Source organism: Ursus arctos, unplaced genomic scaffold (assembly GCF_023065955.2).
Source record: "Ursus arctos isolate Adak ecotype North America unplaced genomic scaffold, UrsArc2.0 scaffold_37, whole genome shotgun sequence".
NCBI classification, from domain to species: domain Eukaryota; kingdom Metazoa; phylum Chordata; class Mammalia; order Carnivora; family Ursidae; genus Ursus; species Ursus arctos.
Window position 1 is genome coordinate 6,397,099 of NW_026623053.1, and position 21,644 is coordinate 6,418,742.

Below are 21,644 nucleotides of genomic sequence, written 5' to 3' on the forward strand. Positions count from 1 at the left end.
GAGGGGTGCACCTGCAAGAACAGAGGAGAGGTTTGGAGCACCTGGAGGCTGCCTGCCAGCTTCCTTAACCAGAACTTGCTTCTTCCAAAACCCACGTGCCCTGGAGAGCCAGAGTTTTAGAAAGCCGGCGTGATGGTGCAGCTCTGTTCCCTAAATAGTCACCTCCAGGCTGGAGCAACTTTTCAGGTGGCAGGGGCTCCTGACTGGGGGCAAGCAGCTTAGAGGCCTGACTGAGGAATAGGATAGATATCACAGCCTCTGGCCCTACTGGTGCCTCTGGGAGCTATGAAAAACAAGAGGAACATGGCAGTGCTCCCAACTCTAGTGCTGGGACATACTGAGAGGCTCTGTCATCTCAAGAGACATCATTCCATTTCCAAGCAATCAAAAAATTTTGCTTAATTAACTGTGACAGAGTATGTGTCTATTTTAGGACAATGGAAAGACACGTATGCCATGAATGTTAATATATAAGGATAATGCACTGTTATACCTTTCTCTCAGAACACCTAGGTCAATGCCTGGCACGTAGAAGGTCCTCAGTTCACATCCGTTCTATGGGTTAATCATCAATTAATCCCTTTTATAGGAGCGTGAGACTTTCCAAAGAGAAAAAAAAGGTCCTAGAATCAGTTTTAGAAAGATCACGACTGAGTGGTGACCTTCTTTCCCCAAGCCGATCTCTCCAAAGGGAACCACCAAAAACTGGTTTTCCTCCTTCTATTCAGAACCTGCTATGTTGTGTGAACGTGGACAGATCACCTCCCCCTTTGTAGCCTCAGTTTCCCATTTCGTTTAATCAAGGCAGTTAGACTTTACCATTTCCCAGAGAGTGTTCTGGGAAACCCTAAGTCTGAGAAGTACCCAAGAAGAAGTCGATGCTCCGATAATTTCAAGAAATTCTGCCTCCCATCCCACGTTCTGCAGATTCCCAGAGCACAGCAGCGTATTCATCTGAGAAGGCCTTCAGTAAACCATCTGCTCAACCTCAATCGAGAGTGTCCCAAACTAAGGTCACCAAGGAGCTCTCCTCCCTGTTATCAGCCACAGAGTGTGTGCTCACCTAAAGAACCTCAAGCTAGGTGACCTCAGAGATCCTTCCCAGCCTGGAACTCCCAATCTAGCCCAGCTCCCAGTTCCAACAGCCCCACTGCCAGCCCCCGAAGGGGCAAGGCAGGGAGCGCTCATCCCCGGGGCTTGGCCTTTGATACCCCGAGCCTACGTAGCCCTCTTTCTAACGACATCTCAGACCCTCAAGCTCTGCCCAGAGAGGTGGGAGGACAGACAAGTCCTTCTCTCTTCCCGCCCCAGGGAAGGCTTGTTGCCCTATCTACTGAGCCCCTCACCCTTGAGAGGACAGGGGTGGCAGAAACAAAGACACAGACTGAAGGAATGATCCTTGGCAGGGAGGAGATGGCAAAACCCTGAGAGAGGTGTCCAGAGAGAACTGAATGAAGAGATGAGCGAGGAGGGTTATTTATCTTTCTGCTGTGATAGTCGCGGGGGGACAAAAAGCCAGTCAGGGTGGGAGTGGGGCAGGGGACAGAAGTGTGAGGACTCTTGAAGAGCAGACAGCAGGTGACAGAGAAGGAAGAGGTAGGTGAGAGGCCTGGCATGCAGGGAGGCCCTGAATATACTCACTTGGGGGATGGTAGAGATGATGTGGTCAGTGTCGGAGCCAGGCAGGCACAGCTTCCCCAGAGACTGGAGACCCCATTGAGCAGGGGCCTGGTGCCTCTGTGCTCAGAACAAGGCGCTGTGGGCACCCAGCCCATGGGGCACTCTTAAAGGGCCAGCACTCTGAGGTCATCTATGGTCCTCAGGGCTCTAGCCAATGAGGTAAGGAGATCATTTGCATATCTCATGGGCCTGGGGGGTTGGGGGGAATGAGAAGAGGGGAGAGGACAAGTATGCCAGTTCTCAAGGAAGGAAAGGGAGCATCTTCCTCAACAAAGCTCCTTACTGATGGTCCGTCTCACAGACACTCAGTCCCGTGGTACAGAGAGCTGCTTTGGCCTGGCCAGCCACCTTCGTGTGAATACCACCCCCAGCCCTCAGCACTGAGAGCTTGGGACTGGAAAAGAGGCCCAGAGAAGCTCCCCGCGCCCTCCCCTTCCAACGCTCTACAGCACCGTGGCAGTGTTTGCAGGAGTACAAGCAGTCCTGAGCCCACTCTCACCTGTGGGCTCTCTTTCCTGTGTTCAGGAATCCTCACATTTCTGTCCCCTGCCTCACTGGCCCTGTGAGGCCCCACACCCCTCACAGCTATCGTATCAGAAAGACAGGCAACCGTCCCCTCGGTGAATGTCCAGGACTTGGCCACCCAATCCTCAGCCTCTCCCACTCTTGCTGACCCAGTCCTGGGACAGGCAGCCCAGCTCAGGAGAAGGAGCAGCAGAAGGGAGAGTGGGGATCTCTGCTCCTTCCTTCCGGGCCACCTCGGGACACGGAAATCTAATCACCACCAATCCATCCGGGACACTTCTGTAACTGCCCTCACACGCCCTCTGCTTCCTCTCGCCTTTTCCCTGCGTGTGTCTCTGTCCCTCTCTCTTCCTCCCTCACCATCCTGGTTCCCAGATGGCTGGGGGGTGACCTACATTTTCAGCCTAATCCCCTAACACCTCTTAGAGCTCCCATCCCTGAGTAGAAGTTGGAACAGGGATACTAGATTAGCCAAGGAGGTGTTTAAACCTGTCTGAAGCTGTTTAAAACAGGGCGTGTACTAGAATAGAACTCCAAGAGTTAACGGCTATTTCCAACCTGGGGAGGGTACCCGAACATTCCCGTGGAGTTAACAGGCCCCTGCCCCAAGTCGGAGAGAGACCTGGGTGTCCATCAGCCCCAAGGATCATCAGTTATAAAAATGAACCTGGTCCCAGCTGGTGGATTCAGATGAGAACAGTAGTTCTCAAAGTGTGGTTCCCCCAACCAGCAGCATCATCTGGGAACTTGCTAGAAATGCATCGTCTCTGGCCTCACCTCAAACCCACTGGATCAAAAACTCTGGGGATGGGGACGCCCAAAAATCTGTGTTTTAATAAGCCCTCAGGGAACTTTGATGAACACTGAAGTTTGAGAACCACTGGTCTACAGAATATCTATAGTTAACACAGCTTTCCCTGTGTGTGTGTGTGTGTATGTGTGTGTGTGTGTGTGTGCCCGTGTGGTCTCTCTTACCATACTCTGTACACACATATAAGAAGACCTAGATCAGACGACATCACTCTCTTCCCACATCTGTCCTGCATTTCGTGGAGCAAAGACCACTGTCATGATTTAAGTAGTAAGGCTTCTCAGTGTAATTGCCTGGATCTAGCTGTTTTTGCGGGAGAACCAAGGCCTGGGAACAAGGCCACAGATGGGAATGGGGATCACGGAGACAAGGAATCGCACGGGATGTGGCTTCGAGGCACATAGCCAAGAAAGAGAGCCCAGACCTCCTGAGTTGAAGAAGGAATAGGAAGTGTTGAATGCAGCCCCTTTCTCGTGCCTGGCCTGGCCAGACACTTGCCCCCAAGCAGCTGTCAGGTCTGGGCTGATCTTCTTGTTTACTGGAGAGCTCAAAGGAGAGGTGGGGGGTGGGGGGCTAAGCTGCTAACGGGCTAAAAGAGTCAGACTAAACAAGCTCAGGCAAGCTGAGCCGCTCAGGGCTCAGACCAGGTGCCACTGACTAGGGAAAGGAGTCTGGGCAGTGAGGGCTGGGCCAGAGGAAAGGAGCAAGGGCACAGAGAGGAGAGTCCGTGGCAACTGGTGGGGCCCCAGGAGATGATTCATGGGCCCTCTCGGTGGGGATGGACCCAGAGCCTGGGAGACGCACACAGAGAGTGACTGACTCCAGGACATCTGGGGATAGGAGTGAAAAAGATGGCGCCAGGTGGACTGCAGAAATGACAGAAGAGAGGAAGGGAGGCAAGAAGGCTTAGCGGAGGGGGCAGTAGGTGTCGACCTGGGATGGAGGGCAGAACAAGCCGGGGGCTCTCCAGGGATTTGTATTAAAGGAGTTGGAAGGGTATAGGCACAGGGAAAAGGTGGGCAAAGGGCCATGGCAAACTGAAAGAGAGAGGAAGTCTTCTGGAAAGGATCAGGAAGGGAGTAAGGGGGTGCTAGGAGCAAGGGACCAGAAGAGCAATGGCGGTAGAAGGAAGGGACAGAGGAAAGTTAAGACTGGGGACCAAGAGCTAGAAAGAAATACAGAGGAACAGACAGATAGATGGTCAGGCCGCAGAGGAGACACAGTGGCCAAAGGACAAAAAAGGAGAAAGATATAAACAGAGGAATGTTGGAAAATTGGGGGAAGAGAGCCAGGCAGGTGAAGGGCTGGCAGAAATGGCGTACGAGACGAAGAGGGAGGAGAGGGGACACGGTCAGTAATTCAGGGTGCCACCACTACCTCCTCTGTCCCGCACTCCCATTTTTGGAGCCCATAAGACCCTGTAAGCCCTGTAAGTTCTGGCTTCTGGTATCTAGATCTTCAGTAATGGATCCAAATCTTCAAAACTCTTCCGGATCTACCTGGTATGTTCATTTGACAAGTGTTTTTGTTTTAGGGTTTGTTTGTTCTAGATTTTATTTATGTATTTGTCAGAGAGAGAGAGAGCACAAGCAGGGGGAGCAGCAGGCAGAGGGAGAAGAAGGCTCCCCGCTGAGCAAGGAGCCTGATGCAGGACTCGATCCCAGGACTCTGGGATCATGACCTGAGCTGAAGGCCGACACTTAAGACTGAGCCACCCAGACGTCCCTTGACAAGGCGTATTAAGCACCAGACACTGTGCTAGGCATTAGGGAGACCTCAGTAAATCAGACTGACAATAGCCCTGTCTTCATGGAGCACACAGACTGATGAAACAGGGAAAGATCAATTTATTGCCCTTAGGCCCAGCCAAAAGTGGCCCCTACCCTGGGCCCTGTGCTTTCAGAAGGCTCCATTCTGGCTGGTCCCACCCCACGGGGTGAGGAACTCAGGCCTCCTCCGCCCACACCAATCCCCTTCTGGACCACATTCTAGATACCTAGGAATTCCCTGCCCAAAGAGCCCCAAGCCCACTTCTAGGGCCCACATGGACCTCTCCCCTGGATTGGTCCTTGCAGGAGTGGACCACACTACTGGTACATACATCCCTAGGCCCAAAGTTTAGCCAACGGTGACTATTTGCAGGAGGCTGCAGACAGGATTGGGATGTGTAAGACAGAGAGGTCCCCGTGTGCGTACGTGAGCCCTCGCACAGTCCAAGACGGTATCAGGAGTGGGAAAAGAAGCAGGCCCAAAGGCCAGTGGCCCAACGCGTCCTCCCCCCTTCCACCACATTCTACTGCAGAATCCTGAGGACTCCAAATAAAGTCCAAATCTGAATTCAAATTGGAACCAAATTTCAGACCGTTATGTATATATTTATCAAGGTAGAAGAATAAAACATATTTTATTCAACTGTTTCTTAGCGTAAGTTCTACCTTTTAAATGTCTAAACACAAGGAAGGGGGCACATGGCTGCCTCAGTCAGTTAAGCGACCAACTCCTGGTTTAGGCTCAGGTCATGATCTCACTTTCGTGGGATCACGCCCACGTCAGGCTCTGTGCTCAGTGTGGAGTCTGCTTCAGATTCTCTCTCCCTCTCCCTCCCGTTCACTCTTCCTCTCTCAAATAAATAAATAAAATCTTCTAAAAATTTTATTTTTTTACTTTTTTTTAAAGATTTTATTTATTTATTTGACACAGAGAGAGATAGCCAGCGAGAGAGGGAACACAAGCAGGGGGAGTGGGAGAGGAAGAAGCAGGCTCCCAGGAGAGGAGCCTGATGTGGGGCTCGATCCCAGAACACCGGGATCACGCCCTGAGCCGAAGGCAGACGCTTAACCGCTGTGCCACCCAGGCGCCCTCTTCTAAAAATTTTAAACACAAGGTTTGTGAGCCTCTATTTGCACTCTTTTTAAAAGTTTTTAGAAATTTATTTAAGTAATCTGTACACCCGACATGGGACTCAAACTCATGACCCTGAGATCAAGAGTCACGTGCTCTTCCAACTGAGCCAGCCAGGAACCCCGATTTGTCCTCTTACCCCAGGCCTCACATATGTTAGGGAGGAGCCTACATGAAAAGAAACCGCTATAACTGAGGTGAGTCCTGTGAAGAAGGACAGACACTAGGAGAGTTTCTTTCATGAAGACCCAATCTAATGGGAGGCGGCATTGCAGGGACAGCTTGCCTAATGAGGACACGTTCCACTGAGACTGGCCAGGTGAGTACGAAGTGACCGTGTCTGGGGGTGGAGAAGGGGAGATTCCAAGCTGCAAGAACAATCTATGCAAGGGCTCTGAGCAGGAAAGAGACACGTGTACGAAACGAACAAACGAAAAGACCAACACAGCCAGAGAGTAGAAACCAAGGACAGGACGTGGGAAGAATGGTGGTAGGTGAGGGTGCAGGTATCAACGGGGGCCAGATCCAGCACAGCCTTATAGTCCAAGTTTAGGATTTGGGCTTTATTCTAAGAGCAGTGAGAAGCCACTAAAGAACTTTTGGCAGGACTGTGATGGGCTCAGACTGTTTGAAAAGATCACTTTGGATCTAGTGTGGAGGAGGGCACATGGAATCAGAGTCAGATTAGGCGGCTAATCCAGTGTCCGAGTTGAGTTAGGGGACATCTTAAGCTGGAAACAAACTCTGAGACAGAAACTTGTGTACAGATGGCTCCTTGGTCGGGGGGGAGGAGAGAACTTTTAAAAGCAGAGAGAAAAACAGGCCTGGACAGCGGGAAAAGCAGAAATGCACTACAATGGCAACAGAGGCTTCAGCTGAGCCCGTAGGAGCTCTGGAGCTCGGACAGACCAAACTGAGGAAAGGGGACCAGGCCTTGCACCCCTGCATCAACCAGTCACTGGATGCACGCTGCCCCAGGAAAGGGGGTATTACATTTGGTGAGACTGCTGCCTTCAGCCACAGGGAAGTATTCGGCTGTGAGCCATTAGCGGCCAACACACCAAGGCTGGGACAATGAGCACCTGGATCCTGAAGAGGGGCTCTAGGTGGCACACCACAGCATCTACTGTAGGGGGTCTGTAAGATGTCCAAGGGCCAGACCCAGAGGGCCCAGGGAAGAAGAAAATGTAGATGGGGGGCGGGGAGGGGGCAAGGCTGGTCACACCCTGCCCCCTGGTGGTGGTGTGCCTCCAACACTGGGCCAGCTGGTAGACCAGGCTGGGCAGAGGGCCAGGATTGGTATAAAAGTGTAGCGAATGAAAGGAATCAACACTACAAGGAAACCCCCATGGGAACCCCTAAAAGTTAAGGAAGAACATAATGGGGGAGAAGGATTCAGGAACATGAGACTGGCTTATTCTTTTATTCAAACAGCATTTATTAGCTGCCTATTATAGGCCAGATCCTGCAAGAAACTAGGATAAAAACAAGACTAAAATTTGGGTCCTTCTTTCAAGGAGCTAACACTTAGGTGAGGATTATAGAGATACAAAAGTAACTACGGTAAAGTGTGAGAAGTTCAAAAACAGGTATGTACACAGTGTAAAACCAATACAGTTGAGATAGATGTTAATTCTAAGAGCAAACTGGCTTCACATAAGAGCGGATATTTGATTTAAATCTGAAGGGCAGGGGCGCCTGGGTGGCACAGCGGTTAAGAGTCTGCCTTCGGCTCAGGGCGTGATCCTGGCGTTATGGGATCGAGCCCCACATCAGGCTCCTCTGCTAGGAGCCTGCTTCTTCCTCTTCCACTCCCCCTGCTTGTGTTCCCTCTCTCGCTGGCTGTCTCTCTCTCTAATAAATAAATAAAAATCTTTAAAAAATAAAAAAATAAATCTGAAGGGCAGAAGGGGTTCACAGAAGTGCTCTGGAAACTGCAGTTGAGTATGTAGGAGAGAGGGTGGCAGTAATAATGCTGGATAAACAGGAGCCAGATGACAAAGGACATCAGTTGCCACGTTGTAGGAAGCCTCGAAGGGATTAAGCCTCAAAGTGACATGATCTCACTTTTTTAAAAATTATACATCAAGGGGACAGTATAGGATTGGAAGGGGGAAAAAATCACCTGGTAATGAGAGTCAGAAAGGCTTGGGTTCAGATTCCATTTCTCCTGCTGACCAGCTAGGTGACATTGAGCAGATGACAACCTCTCTGGGCCTCAGTGTCCACATCTGTAAAACAGGATGGTTGTGGAATGGCATGACATGATGCATGGAAAGCTGCGGGCACAGAGCCCGGCCCGGTGTCCACACAGTAAACATTCTCCCTCTCTCTCTTAACTCATCGAAGTGAACTTATGTGCAGAGTCTGGAGGGTAGCTTGCTGGAAAGGAGAGGGGATGGCATTTGGAGAGGCGGGAGTCCAAGAAGTGTCTTGGAAGATATCCCCTGAAGCCAGGTGAGAGGTACACCCTGAACTAAGGCAGTGGCCATGGGGATGGACGGAGATTTGAGAGCTAATTAGGAAGGACAAATCCAAAGGTCCTAGTGTCCGATTGGCTATAGAAGAGAAGAAAGGAATAGCCTAGATTGATTCAGGTTCCTCTGGGGCAACTGCCTAGATGCTGGTGCCATTCACCGAGATGGGGAACCATGAGAGCGGGTGCAGGATTATGGAAGAGATGACGACCTTCAGTTCATCTGCGCTGCCCCGGCATGCACACCTTTAGGCCTAAAAGGTGGCCAAAGAGGCAGCTGTTTGAAGTGGAATAGGTGTGGACAGAGGTCGGGTATAGGGACTGGAGGAAAGTATCCCAAATATATATACGTGAGGTTGAGTCCAGGATGGGGGCTGGGTGAAGAGATAGAGAGCCCACGGCTAGCCCAAGGCTAGAGGCCAGCTCTCCTTGTCCTGATATGTTTCTAGCACAGAACTCTGAGAACCCTGAGAATCAAGATTGTTTCTGTTGCAAATGGCAGAAACCCACTGAAAATTAGCTTGAGTGAAAGAAGAAATTTGTTGACTCAAATCAAGGATCTGTAGTTCTCCATCCCTCTGCTCTGCTTCCTCTAGGCTGGTTTCATCTAGGGCAGGGTCCTGCTTTGCAGTGCCAGGCTGACACCCAGCAGCTCGAGGTTTATATCCTACCAGCTCGCAAACCCAGCAGAAAGAGAGTGCATTTTGAAAGTTTACAGAAAAAGCCCCCAAGAGGGACCTCACGTCCATCCTGGAACATTCCCAATCACTGTGGCCACACGGACAGCCTACCCACAGGAGACCCATATGATCACATGGACTGAGGAGGTGGGTCCCCAAAGGAACATCAGGGTGCTACAACCAGAAAGGGGGTGTCAATGCTGGGCAGGTGCCTATCGTAGACATGTTGAAGTTGGAGGTACTATGGCGTTTGGGGTGATACTCAGTGGTCTCAAGTTGAAGAGAGATGTCTGGATGGCGACATAACTTGAAAAATTTTCTGCGGACCTTATGTGGTGGTGGGGTGGGACAGATCAGTTCTCTGGGGCAATGTGGCCAGAACAGCCACAGATGAGGCCCAAAGGCAACACCCTGGAGTGGAGGGGCATCACCATTTCATGGGAAGGCAGAAGAGAGCCCTCATCAGGAGGAGAAGAAACAGGGATTTGGGAGTTGGGGACGGAGGGAACCTTAGCCCTGGGGCCCTGGAAAACAGAAAAGCCTGGGTCTCAGAGCGGGAGAAGGGAAAAGGCAACGTCCAACCCCCGGTTTCTGGACTTCCAGCGTCCGTGGGCCCCCGCCCTGGCCTCGCCCCTCGTTCCTGACTTGTTCACCACCCCAGTATCTCCCAACCCCTATCTCTCGGGAGCAAGAGTCCTCAAAGTTACATCATGTGCAGGGGACGAGGCGGAGCGGGGGGCGGGGCCTCGCGGAGGCGGGGAGCCGAGAAGGGGGCCCCGCTGTCCAATGGGAGAGACGGGTTTAGGGACTAAGATGCTGGGCGTGGGGCGGTGCCTGGGCGGGCCTGGGGCCTGGAGCCCGGGGACCCGGGGAGCTGGCCGAATGGCAGGGCGGGGAGAGGGTCGCGCCGGCCCCGCTAGGTTCCGCCCCTGCGCCCTCCCGCCCGCCTCCTTTTTAAGCGCCTCCCGCCCAGCCTTCGCTCCCGCTCGCTGCGCTCCCTCCTTCCCCGCGTTCCTTATCTGCCCGGCTCCGCTCGCTTCTCGCGGCCACCCCGCAGCCCCCGCCCAGGTGCCATGGCCGCTGTGTACCGCCCCGGCCTGCGGTGAGTGAGCCCCCGCCCGGGGCCGACCCGCACCTTCCGCCGCGCTCGCCCCCTCGGGGCTGCCAGGGGCGCTCTCCTGCCCGCCCGCGTCCGCCCGCTTTCCCAGCGGAGCAGGAGGTGGGCCGGGGGCGAGGGTTTCTCGATCCCCGGCCTGGCGTGCCGGGCGTCTCGCGGGAGACCTGGGGCGGCCTCTGCCGCTCTGGGTCTCTCCGCTTCCGTCCCCTCCTTCCCCTCTGTGTTTTGCTGGTCTCTGACCGCGCGGTCGCGACCTGCCACTCTCTGAACTTCCTCCCCCTCCTCGCTCGCCCCCGCTGAGCCCCGTCTCCTCGTCTCTTCCTTTCCTTTACAGATGTAACCCTTGTGCTCCAGTTGCGATCAGAATCGGTAGGGCCCTGGGGTCAAGGGTACATGAACCCCTGGGGGATTGAGCTCAGAGCTCCCCAAAGAGGGTAGAAGGTAAACGTTTATTTCCCGGCCTCCCGCGAACTGGAACCTGGAGGGAAGCTCGGTGCAGCCCAAGGACCTGGGGCCAGGAGAAGGAGGGAAACAAGGTGGAGGAGGGGGACAAGTTGCCTTCAATTCTGATATGGCTGGCTTCGGCCCCTGTCCAGGACAGGAGCCCCTGGGCCCTGCTCCCTTTTCACAGCTTCCTATCTCTCTTCTGTAGCCTCCCTTCTCCCCAGCATTTGTCCCAAAGTCTGAGCTGACCCCATATCTCTCCCACAGCTGGTTCCACTTTGCCAGCCCTTGTAGGTGGTCTCCAGAGCAGAGGAAAAGGAGAAGGTCCCACTTAGGAGACTGGAGGGGAGTGGGGGAGCATCACCAGAGACTTCCTGAGCCAGGCCCCGTGCAGAGAGAAGCTCTCCCCAAGACTGGGTGCCTTTCAAATTAATGCTCAGGGACAACTCTGCAGGTTCCAGGAGTCTTCTTCCTCTGCCCCTGTGGACGCACTGGGTTTCCATCCTGCTTTCTCTGTTGGAAGCCAGCCCAGGTCCCACTGTAGCCAGGCTCCAGCTCCCGCATCCATGGTCTGAGGGTTCTGCCTTCCCCAGGCTTAGAGCCTCTTGAGTTTGAGCTTTTTGCAGTCTGGTCCCCTCCCCCCCCCCCCACCGCTAACACCCAAACTCTCTAGGCATGTGACCTCTAGGGGGAGGGACAGGGGCATGCAGTCCTGTGTGTGGAGCAGTTTCTGGTGGGCGAGGCCCTGGCATAGGAGGAGGGCAACCTCCCTCTCTTGGCCTTTGCTCTCTCTGCGTCAATCCACCCTGGGTCCAGGCCAATCAGAGCAGACCCTGCTTCTCCCTCTCCCTGGAGTGTGAAGGGACAGACAACAGGGACCCTGCCTTGCTGGGAATGGGCATGAACCCCAGCCAGTAACATCCCCAACAGTCAGTCTTCGACCCAACTCAAAGACACCTACCCAATGGCAACATCTTATGCAACCCCTGTTGCCCCACGTGGGCAGCCCTAGCTCTGATGCCTGGAACCCCAGTATCCAATTACCCACTCTCTGTGCAAGAGCCCTAATCTAGAAACCTGGGACTGTCCCGTTTCAAAGACTGGATCCTTTGCTGAGGCTGTCAGTCTTACAGCATACACACCAGAAGAAAAAAGTAAAAACAGCTGCTTTTTTTAACTCACACAAACTATACTTGAGAAGGAGAAGAACAGGGAGGAGAGCTCCAAATACCAGACACATGAAGCTGTCACCTGGGCACAGCTTATCAACACTGGGCCACGGGGCACCTCATCATTTCCAGCATCGACCAGACACAGTTAAACGTGGGCACGGGCTAAGCCTGAAATAACCTCAGCATGTCTCCGCATACACTCCATGCAGCCAGGCATGTGCCCGTATGCTCATGGGGCAGTATCTGCACCTCGCTGAGACCCGTGAAGCCCATGTGGCCTGAACCCATCCCACACACCTACTCCGACCTGCCCTTCAAGGTCCCTGTGCCCAGACCTGCTCTAGTGCGCTCCCTGGCGGCCCTCGAGCTTCCTGTCCCTTTGACTTGCCCAGAAAACACTGCGCTGATTCCGGCTCTGTTTCTTGTCTTGCAGGCTTCGCTGGCCTGGGCTGAGCCCCTGGGGCTGGTCATCATGGCGCAGCATCCAGACCCTGCGAGTACTCAGTGGAGATCTGGGCCAGCTGCCTGCTGGGGTGCGAGACTTTGTGGAGCGCAGTGCCCGCCTGTGCCGACCAGAGGGCATCCACATCTGTGATGGCACCGAGGCTGAGAACACTGCCACGCTGACCCTCCTGGAAAAGCAGGGACTTATCCGAAAGCTCCCCAAGTACAACAACTGGTACGCCCTGAGCCCCTTGACCATGAGATGGGGGCAGCTGCTTGGACTGGGCCACTTTGGGTTTACCAAGACAAAATCAAATTTAACGAGACCATCCTAATGGAAGGAGCAAGAATGTTTCCCCCCCCCCTTGGGGGGAAACAGAATCAGGAATTAGTGGGATTGGTCTGCGTTTTTATGTTAAAGAGAGAAGCTAATATAAGTAAAAACCTTTGCCTTTTTTTTTTTTTTCTCTCCCAAGTTCGGAGAGTTTTTGCCAAGGGCCTTTAGAAGGCTGGGCTGAGGGAACTACCCCCTTAGATGGGACAAAATGTGGAGGAAGCCACCGAGGTGCAAATGGCTGGGAAGAAATCAGGACCACAGAAGACCTAGAGTCAGAGTTGGACCTGAAAGATTGGGTCGGGGGATGAGGGAGACCGGTTGGCCCCATCCTCCTGATAACCCCTTCTCCCCTAGCTGGCTGGCCCGCACAGACCCCAAGGATGTGGCACGAGTAGAGAGCAAGACGGTGATTGTAACTCCTTCTCAACGGGACACAGTGCCCCTCCCCGCTGGTGGGGCCCGTGGGCAACTAGGCAACTGGATGTCCCCAGCTGACTTCCAGCAAGCTGTGGATGAGAGGTTTCCAGGCTGCATGCAGGGTAACCGAGGCAGGGACACAGAACCAGGGACACTGAAGGTATGAACAGGTTAGAACCCTTCATCCAGGTGGCGTCTTCTTCCACAGGCCGAACCATGTACGTGCTTCCGTTCAGCATGGGTCCCGTGGGCTCCCCACTGTCCCGCATCGGAGTGCAGCTCACTGACTCGGCCTATGTGGTAGCAAGCATGCGTATTATGACCCGGCTGGGGACACCCGTGCTTCAGGCCCTGGGAGATGGCGACTTTGTCAAGTGTCTACACTCTGTGGGCCACCCCCTGACTGGGCAAGGTAAGCACTTGCCGTGCCTAGAGGAGAACACAGACCTGCTTGCATGCAGAGGGAACCCCAAATTCTACCCATCCTCATTAGTGAAACACCTAATTCCCAAAATCTAGGGCAGCAGTCTGGGCTGGGGGTGATGCCATGTCACCAGAGCAGTTCGCACAAGATTGAGAAAAGTCATTTGTCCGTGTCCCACAACAGGGACATGGGAACTGATGGATATTATGAGGTGGGGGGCCTATTATGAGGGGCTCCACCGCCGCTCCTAAGTGTCTCTCCTGCCAACCCCGATCCCTCCAGCCCCTAATGCTCCAGTTCCTGATGCCCCTGCCAGCAGTCAGCCCTATGACCCCATTGTCCCCAGGGGAGCCAGTGAACCAGTGGCCGTGCAACCCAGAGAAAACCCTGATTGGCCACGTGCCTGACCAGCGGGAGATCATCTCCTTCGGCAGCGGCTATGGTGGCAACTCCTTGCTGGGCAAGAAGTGCTTTGCCCTTCGCATCGCCTCTCGGCTGGCCCGGGATGAGGGCTGGCTGGCCGAGCACATGCTGGTGAGGGCCTGGTGAGGACCTGGGCAGCTGCGGGGAGCAGGGAGGGTGTGGGGCCTGGCCGGCAGCCTTAGCCCCACCTCCCCACTGCCAGGTGCCAGGCTGGTGGGCAAGGGACTCTGCCCCAATGACCGAAGCTTTGGCCCCAGGCAGCTGGACATTGAGGGGGCTTTGACTTGCCGCCATCCCAGCCCTGTGGTGAAGTCCTGGCACCTGTTTTGTGAATAAACATTTGTCCTCCCTGTTAACCCCTAGCTGTCCTTTCTGTGCAGACCATAACTGACCTTTGGTGACGCCGCCTTGTTCCCTCTCTCCTCAACACACAGATCCTGGGTATCACCAACCCCGCGGGGAAGAAGCGCTATGTGGCGGCTGCCTTCCCCAGTGCCTGCGGCAAGACTAACCTGGCCATGATGCGGCCAGCACTGCCGGGCTGGAAGGTGGAGTGTGTGGGGGATGACATCGCCTGGATGAGGTTTGACAGTGATGGTAAGAGGCGCTTGCTTCATACTCTCAGTTCTGGCTCTTACCGGAGTATAGGAGTCTCCCCTCCACTGCTCCTGGCGGACCTGCCCCATACCTCCTGGTAGTCCAGCCACCCTAGAGACAGGAAGTCTTTCCCCATCAGATCTGGGGGCCAGCTCAGGGCAAGGAGGAGCAGAGCAGAAACTTCCATGGCCGCACCTCTCAACTCTTCCTGGTTGGTCCTTCTTTACTGTCACGTCTCCTCCTAACAGGTCGACTCCGGGCCATCAACCCTGAGAATGGCTTCTTCGGGGTGGCCCCTGGCACCTCAGCCACCACCAATCCCAATGCCATGGCCACAATCCAGAGTAACACTCTATTCACCAATGTGGCTGAGACCAGCGATGGTGGAGTGTACTGGGAGGGCATTGACCAGCCTCTTCCACCCGGTGTCACCGTGACCTCCTGGCTGGGCAAACCCTGGAAACCTGGTAGGTGTTGTGGGGGCGGTGTGACACAGCCCCCGGGGCTCAGCGTCTTGATGATGTATAAGCCTTCTCCACACCTGCAGCCAACTTCCAGGACCTCTGGGAGGCACAGGAAGTTATGAATAGTCCCGGTTTCCAATCCCAAGTGAGATCTCAGGTCAAGTCCCAACTCCACCAAGTACTGGCTTTGGGACCTAGCCAAGCTGCTTACCCTCCCGAGCTTCACTGACCCCATCAGTTAAATAGAGGTAGTTACCAAAGTACCTACATCGTTTGGCTGCTGGAGGGCTGAATAATGCATGCAAAGGGTTTAGCGCAGTGCCGAACACATAGCAAATTCGCAATAAAAATAAGCTGGATTTTTTTTTAAAAGGAAAGGCGAGGACTGTTTTGAAAATTTTTATGCAAGGGATTGGGCTCAAAGCACAGTCCATAAAGTTTGACCCATTAGGAAAGAGGAAGCCGGCCCCTCCCCCTGCCACTTGGCTCCCACCATCCCCTGTATAAGAATAGCCATTGTCTAAAGGTCAGTGTTGGGGCGCCTGGGTGGCTCAGTCGGTTAAGTGGCTGACTCTTGATTTCGGCTGAGGTCATGATCTCAGGGTTGTGAGATCGAGCCCCCTGTTGGCTTCATGCTCGTGCCCAGTGGGGAATCTGCTTGAGATTCTCTCTCTCCCCCCCCCACTCTGCCCCCCCCAAAATAATAAATAAATCTTTAAAAAGATAATAAAATAAAGGTCAATGTTGTTGCCCTCACCCTTTCCCCTCCCTCTAACACACCCACCCCAGTCTGCCCTCCAGGCGAAATCAGACCAGCTCTTTAGCCCCTTCTAAAAGCTAGTTTCTCAACCCTGTCATTGCCCCTGGCGCCTAGCAGTCCTGCTCCTCCCCCACCCCTGCACTCTGGACCTTCTGCAGTCAGAGAGCCTGGAGACCTAGGGATGGGAGCAGAGAAGGGCATACTGGGGACGGCAAGCTTGTGGTCGCTGAAACCTACATGCACGTTTTCTGGGCTGGCCGAGCATGCTCCCTCTTTATCTAATCACCCTTCACTTTCTCCACCCCGGTCATTAAGCCCTCCCCATTCTCCCCACCCAACTGAGAAACCCAAGAAACTTTCCTACTTCCCCGCAGGCTCATTCCCCAACCCTTTCATCATCTCTAGCTTCACGGGTATAACTAGGGCGTGTTGTACCCAGCTGCAATTCCCAGAATAATACCCTGTACCAGGGACCTGAATTGGGGGCTAATGGAAGCGCAAGAGGCTCTTACATGCAGGTGGAGACAGGAGCTGGGGGTGGGGAAGGGGACGCAGTGGTGGGAGGTGGGGACTGGTTCTAGAACTCCCTTGGCGACCAGCAACCTCCAACAGAGAAGACACCATGTCTCTTCTGGGTCCCCATGGTGGTGCTTTATACAAATGCCACTGACTTGGTCCCGTCCCTTCTCCAGGGTACCTAAAGGGCCCAGATGACCTGAGCTCCTCAGGTTATGCCTGCCCAGGTTGTGTCTGACTTCTTCCAGCCCTATCACTCCATCTGGGTCTGAGTAGAGCCAGGAAAATCACCAAAATTCTGCTACCTTCCAAATCAATTCCTGTTTATGTTTTGATACCTCAGAAGATCCCATCTTCCCCTGTTTGCTGATGGAAAGTCAATTTTCTGAAATACTGATCTGACGGTCTCAGTTTTTGCTTTCCGGTTTGAGTGGTTTCTTGCTAACCCCCCATTCCTTGCCCACTCTTTCTCACATAGCTCGGCTGGCAGCACTGTTATAGATAAATGACCTGATCTTTTGGGGGAATGTACTGGCTCTCTTCTCCCTGCTCCTTACCACACGAGGTTCCAGGGAGTTGATGACGCAAACAGAAACTGTGCAAGAGTGTGCAAAATTATGTGTGTGTTGGGGGTGGACAAGTCCTTGGAAGTGACAGTAGTTGTATTTTCCCTACCAGGAGACAAGGAGCCCTGTGCACATCCCAACTCTCGCTTTTGTGCCCCGGCTCGCCAGTGCCCAATCATGGACCCAGCCTGGGAGGCCCCCGAGGGTGTCCCCATTGATGCCATCATCTTTGGAGGCCGCAGACCCAAAGGTAACCATCGTGTGGGTTCTATGCCCTCTCAGTAAAGGGTCTGGCTCTATCTCAGGGTCCACCTCCCTTGTGTACTTAAAGCCTCAGCCTGGATTGCCCACTGTGGCTGTCTCTAGAGCTGCTGTGGAGAATGCAAAATTATGGGGAGGCATGGGGTTTGAAAATGGGCTAGCAGAGATCCTAGGCGAGCGAGACCAGGAGTCAAGATCACCAGAAGGGGTGGAGTGAGGGTCCAGAGAAGAAAGCTGCCTGTGACCCTGCTCGCCCGTGTTCTAGGAGTACCCCTGGTATACGAGGCCTTCAGCTGGCGCCACGGGGTGTTTGTGGGCAGTGCCATGCGCTCTGAGTCCACTGCTGCGGCTGAACACAAAGGTGAGTGCCCTCCCCGTGCCCCTCTCCTGTGTACCCACATCGCTGCTTCTGTCCCTTCCTGACCAGGCCTTCCTCCTACCTGCCCTCCCCACGTCTCTTTTCCCAATCCCTTCTCTTCACCCTACTCTGAGGAAGATTCCTGAGCCACCAAAGTTTCACCACTCCCTGCAGCCAGTGGCAGGGTGCCCCTGTCTTCTCCAGGAAGGAGGAAGAGTCCTTACCCATCTTGCTTCCCTCCCCAGGGAAGATCATCATGCACGACCCATTTGCCATGCGGCCCTTTTTTGGCTACAACTTTGGGCGCTACCTAGAACATTGGCTGAGCATGGAGGAGCGCAAGGGGGCCCGGCTGCCCCGCATTTTCCATGTCAACTGGTTCCGGCGGGACGAGGCGGGCCGCTTCCTGTGGCCAGGCTTTGGAGAGAATGCTCGGGTGCTAGACTGGATCTGCCGGCGGCTAGAGGGAGAGGACAGTGCCCGAGAGACGCCCATTGGGCTGGTGCCGAAGGAAGGCGCCTTGGATCTCAGCGGCCTGGGAGCCATAGACACCACCCAGCTGTTCTCGCTCCCGAAGGACTTCTGGGAACAGGAGGTTCATGACATTCGGAGCTACCTGACAGAGCAAGTCAATCAAGATCTACCCAAAGAGGTGTTGGCTGAACTGGAGGCCCTGGAGGGACGTGTGCGCAGAATGTGACCTGAGGCTCCAGGCTAGCAAGAGAGCACAGCACCCCCATCCCATCCCACCCCGCATCTAGAGACAGGAGAGCCACCAGGCTTGCAGAAAATATGAGAGATTTGATAATAACCGACATCTGGGTGCCGTGAGACCAGGCCACAGACCTTCTCCGACACTCTGTCCAATAATAAGAGATGCTCATTTATTTTCCACAACTTTTGTGCTGTTTTCATTCCCGCCTGTCTCCATGGGCTTCTAACGCCAATTTCACAGTCTTCTTGCAGCCCTCCAGGTAGCCAGCGCCCCAATGCAGCCTGGCCTGGTACAGCCTGGTGGTAGCCAGGATCTCACTCTCAGATAGCTCTGCCACCAAGCTGTAGGAGTAGGAATTTCTGGGAGAAGGCACATCGACTCTGTGTCCTGAGGTCTTAAAAAGATGGGGGTCTCTGTGAGCTGCTCAGTATAGCTTCCAGGCCTAAAATTCCTGATCTCCCACTTGGAGATGCAGAAGCCTCTAGAACCCCATTCCCCAGTGAAGCAATTCCATTGTCAGTTGTCAAACCTGTTCTTCCTCCTGCCTGACCTGAAATTGGGACTCTCAAAGCATTCATGAAAGCTTATTCAATATTAAGACAGCTAACCCTTTTATAGTGTCTTCTGTGTGCCAGGAACTGTTCTGAGCAGGTTACAAAACAACGCTCCATATTACAGATGCCGTATTACAGATGAAGAAACAAAGGCACAAAGAGGTCAAGTAATTGCCCAAGCCCACAGAGCAAACAGTCGAGCCAAGGGTAAATAGTAACTGCATAGACATCTCTCATAGCAGCATAGACTTGTAGAACTATAAGGACTTTAGATGTGCCCTATTCCATGCTTCTCAAACTTCCAAGTGCACACGAATCACGTGGGGATCTTGACAACATGCTCATTCAGCAAGTCTGGAGTGGCTGGAAGATTCTGTTTCTCTTACAAGCTCCTAATTGATGCTGATGCTGCCGGTCCGGGGACCCTAGTTTAAGTGGCAAGGCCTTGGCCTAAATCCTCAGAAGTCAGCTTTAGAGGGAAACCCCAGAGAGCGATGATCCTTCATAAATCAGGGGTATCGACTGAGGGAGAGCTTCACCTCTGATCTGAATCAGGCTGAATGAATATATAGACTGAGGTTGGTAAGATGGAAGTCTGTACCCAGTCTGTGTTGAAACACATAAGACGGAATTACTGGGAATTGCCTCCAAAGAAAACACTGGAGGAGGAAACACCAAGTGTTTCATAGAGAACAGCCAATAACCAGCTACAACAGGAGGGCGGAAAAGAATCTAAGGTCGGAGTGGATCAAGTGCTAAAACACAGTGAGCAATGGAGTCTGTTACACCTAACACGATATAGCCAAATCCTCAGCTTCGTGAACATACTCGATAACTGAGACTAGGATCAGAGGCAGCATAACGCAGACGCTAGGCGCACAGTAGAGTCTGGCCCGCGTGCCTCCGAGTGTCTTCGTCTGTAAAATGGGGATGTGCCTGCACCTCGGTGTTAGGATTAAAAGAGTCAGTGAAGCCAGGCACTCAGAACCATGCCTGGCATGGCGTAACCATTGACTACACGTTAGCTGCTCTCACCTTTCCACTCTATTGATTAGAGAAGGCCCTATAAGCCTATATCATATATTCCTGACTCTACAGATTAAGAGGAAAACGAACAATGCAAATAAAATTTAGGGGAGAAAAAACAGGTTTGGAAATACGTCCCTCCAGGAAGGAGGCGGGGAACTGGGGTTCCAGGCCCCTCCTGGTATCTAAATGCTCAGTGATATGAAGATATGAGCCTTAAAAATGATTTTGATGATTAGAATAAAATTGGGCTGCACGTCCTGCAGCTGCAGGTACAGGATAAAATATAGTTAACACATTTTAATTAACATTTTATTTTTAAGTTATTTATTTAAGTAATTTCTATACCCAGTGTGGGGCTTGAACTCACAACCCTGAGATCAAGAGCTGCATACTCTTCTGACTGAGCCAGCCAGGTGTCCCTAACCTTTTTATTTTAAAATAAAGCACAGGTACAGAAAACCATGAAAACCAAAGGTATAATTTACTAAACTAACAAAGTGAACACCCTTTAAACCATCACCAAGAGAAAGAAACAGAACTTTGCAGACACCCGAAGTTCCGCCATCCCCTCGCTGTGTTCTTCGTCATCACAGCCCCTCCTTCCTGGCATAAATGGGTACCATGGTGTATGATAATCATGTCCTTTAATTTTATTTTTGCAGTTTTATCACCCAAATGCGGATCTTTGGCCATTATAGTTCAGCTTTGCCCATTTTTAAGAATTTCATATGCCTTTGGGGGCGCCTGGGTAGCGCAGTCGTTAAGCGTCTGCCTTCGGCTCAGGGCGTGATCCCGGCGTTCCGGGATCAAGTCCCACATCGGGCTCCTCCGCTGGGAGCCTGCTTCTTCCTCTCCCGCTCCCCCTGCTTGTGTTCCCTCTCTCGCTGGCTGTCTCTCTGTCACATAAATAAATAAAATCTTTAAAAAAAAAAAAAAAAGAATTTCATATGCCTTTGAAGTCTCTTTCAGTCTACACGTTCCCCCTCCATTCCTTTCTTTTCCCTCATTTTAACCACTGAAGCATCCAGACCTAAATGCTAGATTCATTAATTTAGAACAGCTATATCCAAACTCTGTGATAACAATTGGAATAGTTTTACAAGAAGACATCCCTTCAGGGGTGCCTGGGTGGCTCAGATGGTTAAGTATCTGCCTTCAGCTCAGGTCAGGATCTCTAGGTCCTGGGGCTCCTGGCTCAGCGGGGAGTCTGCTTCTCCTGCCTCTCCCCCCGGTTCCCACGCTGCCTGTGAGCTCTCAAATGAATAAATTAAATCTTACAAAAAAAAAAAAAAAAAAGGCACCCCTTCGTCTTCTATTTCATTACCCTCTGGTATAGTTTATAGAAAAACAGCAAGACAATGGATTTTTTTCCCCTGTATTTACCATCTTCAATATAATGATTTCATTTCCTATCATCCTGTAAAAGGGTGAACAATTAGTTACTTACACACTCACACCCCATTATGAACTCATGGATTTAAACATACTTAATGTTTATTAAAGTATCCTTTTAATGCTCAAATTGTCCCAACTTTGGCCTTGAGAACTTGGCTCCTGAGTCCTTTTGACATTACCCTGATAGTGTTTGCTGGCTTCTTGCTATCTGGTAAGATAAGTTGTTCCAGGTTCATCTTGTACATTTCCTGCCCCAGGCCTGGAATCAGCCATTTGTTCAAACTCTGGTTGCTTTCCATGGGAAATGGTATTTAAGATCTAAGTGGTAAAAGTGTACATTGCTACTGGATTGGTCCATTGTTTCTAGATCTTTTCAATAGAGAGGGATAGTAAATCACCCACCTCGAGTTCATACTGATAGCTCCTACTCAAATTCCCGGCTCAAGGGAATCTGTATCACATCTGTACCTCCTATCTGCCACACAAAAAAATTCTGGTTCTCAAGGACGCAGGCCATGAGAGTATTAGAAATCCCATAATTACTCAGTTGCTTTATAGTCAACAGATTTTAAGTCCTG

At 52.6% G+C, this 21,644-nt stretch overlaps 1 protein-coding gene across 1 annotated transcript; it reads left to right on the forward strand.

The window, feature by feature from the left end:
- The first annotated feature begins 9,919 nt into the window (after nucleotides 1-9,919).
- Nucleotides 9,920-18,270, forward strand: PCK2 (phosphoenolpyruvate carboxykinase 2, mitochondrial). Its single transcript, XM_026486505.4, has 10 exons — nucleotides 9,920-10,175; nucleotides 12,240-12,485; nucleotides 12,942-13,126; nucleotides 13,213-13,416; nucleotides 13,775-13,962; nucleotides 14,286-14,448; nucleotides 14,697-14,915; nucleotides 16,867-17,004; nucleotides 17,281-17,376; nucleotides 17,619-18,270. Exons 1-10 carry the CDS (start codon nucleotides 10,147-10,149, stop codon nucleotides 18,071-18,073), a joined length of 1,923 nt encoding a protein of 640 aa, XP_026342290.1. The 5' UTR covers nucleotides 9,920-10,146; the 3' UTR covers nucleotides 18,074-18,270.
- The last annotated feature ends 3,374 nt before the right edge of the window (nucleotides 18,271-21,644 follow it).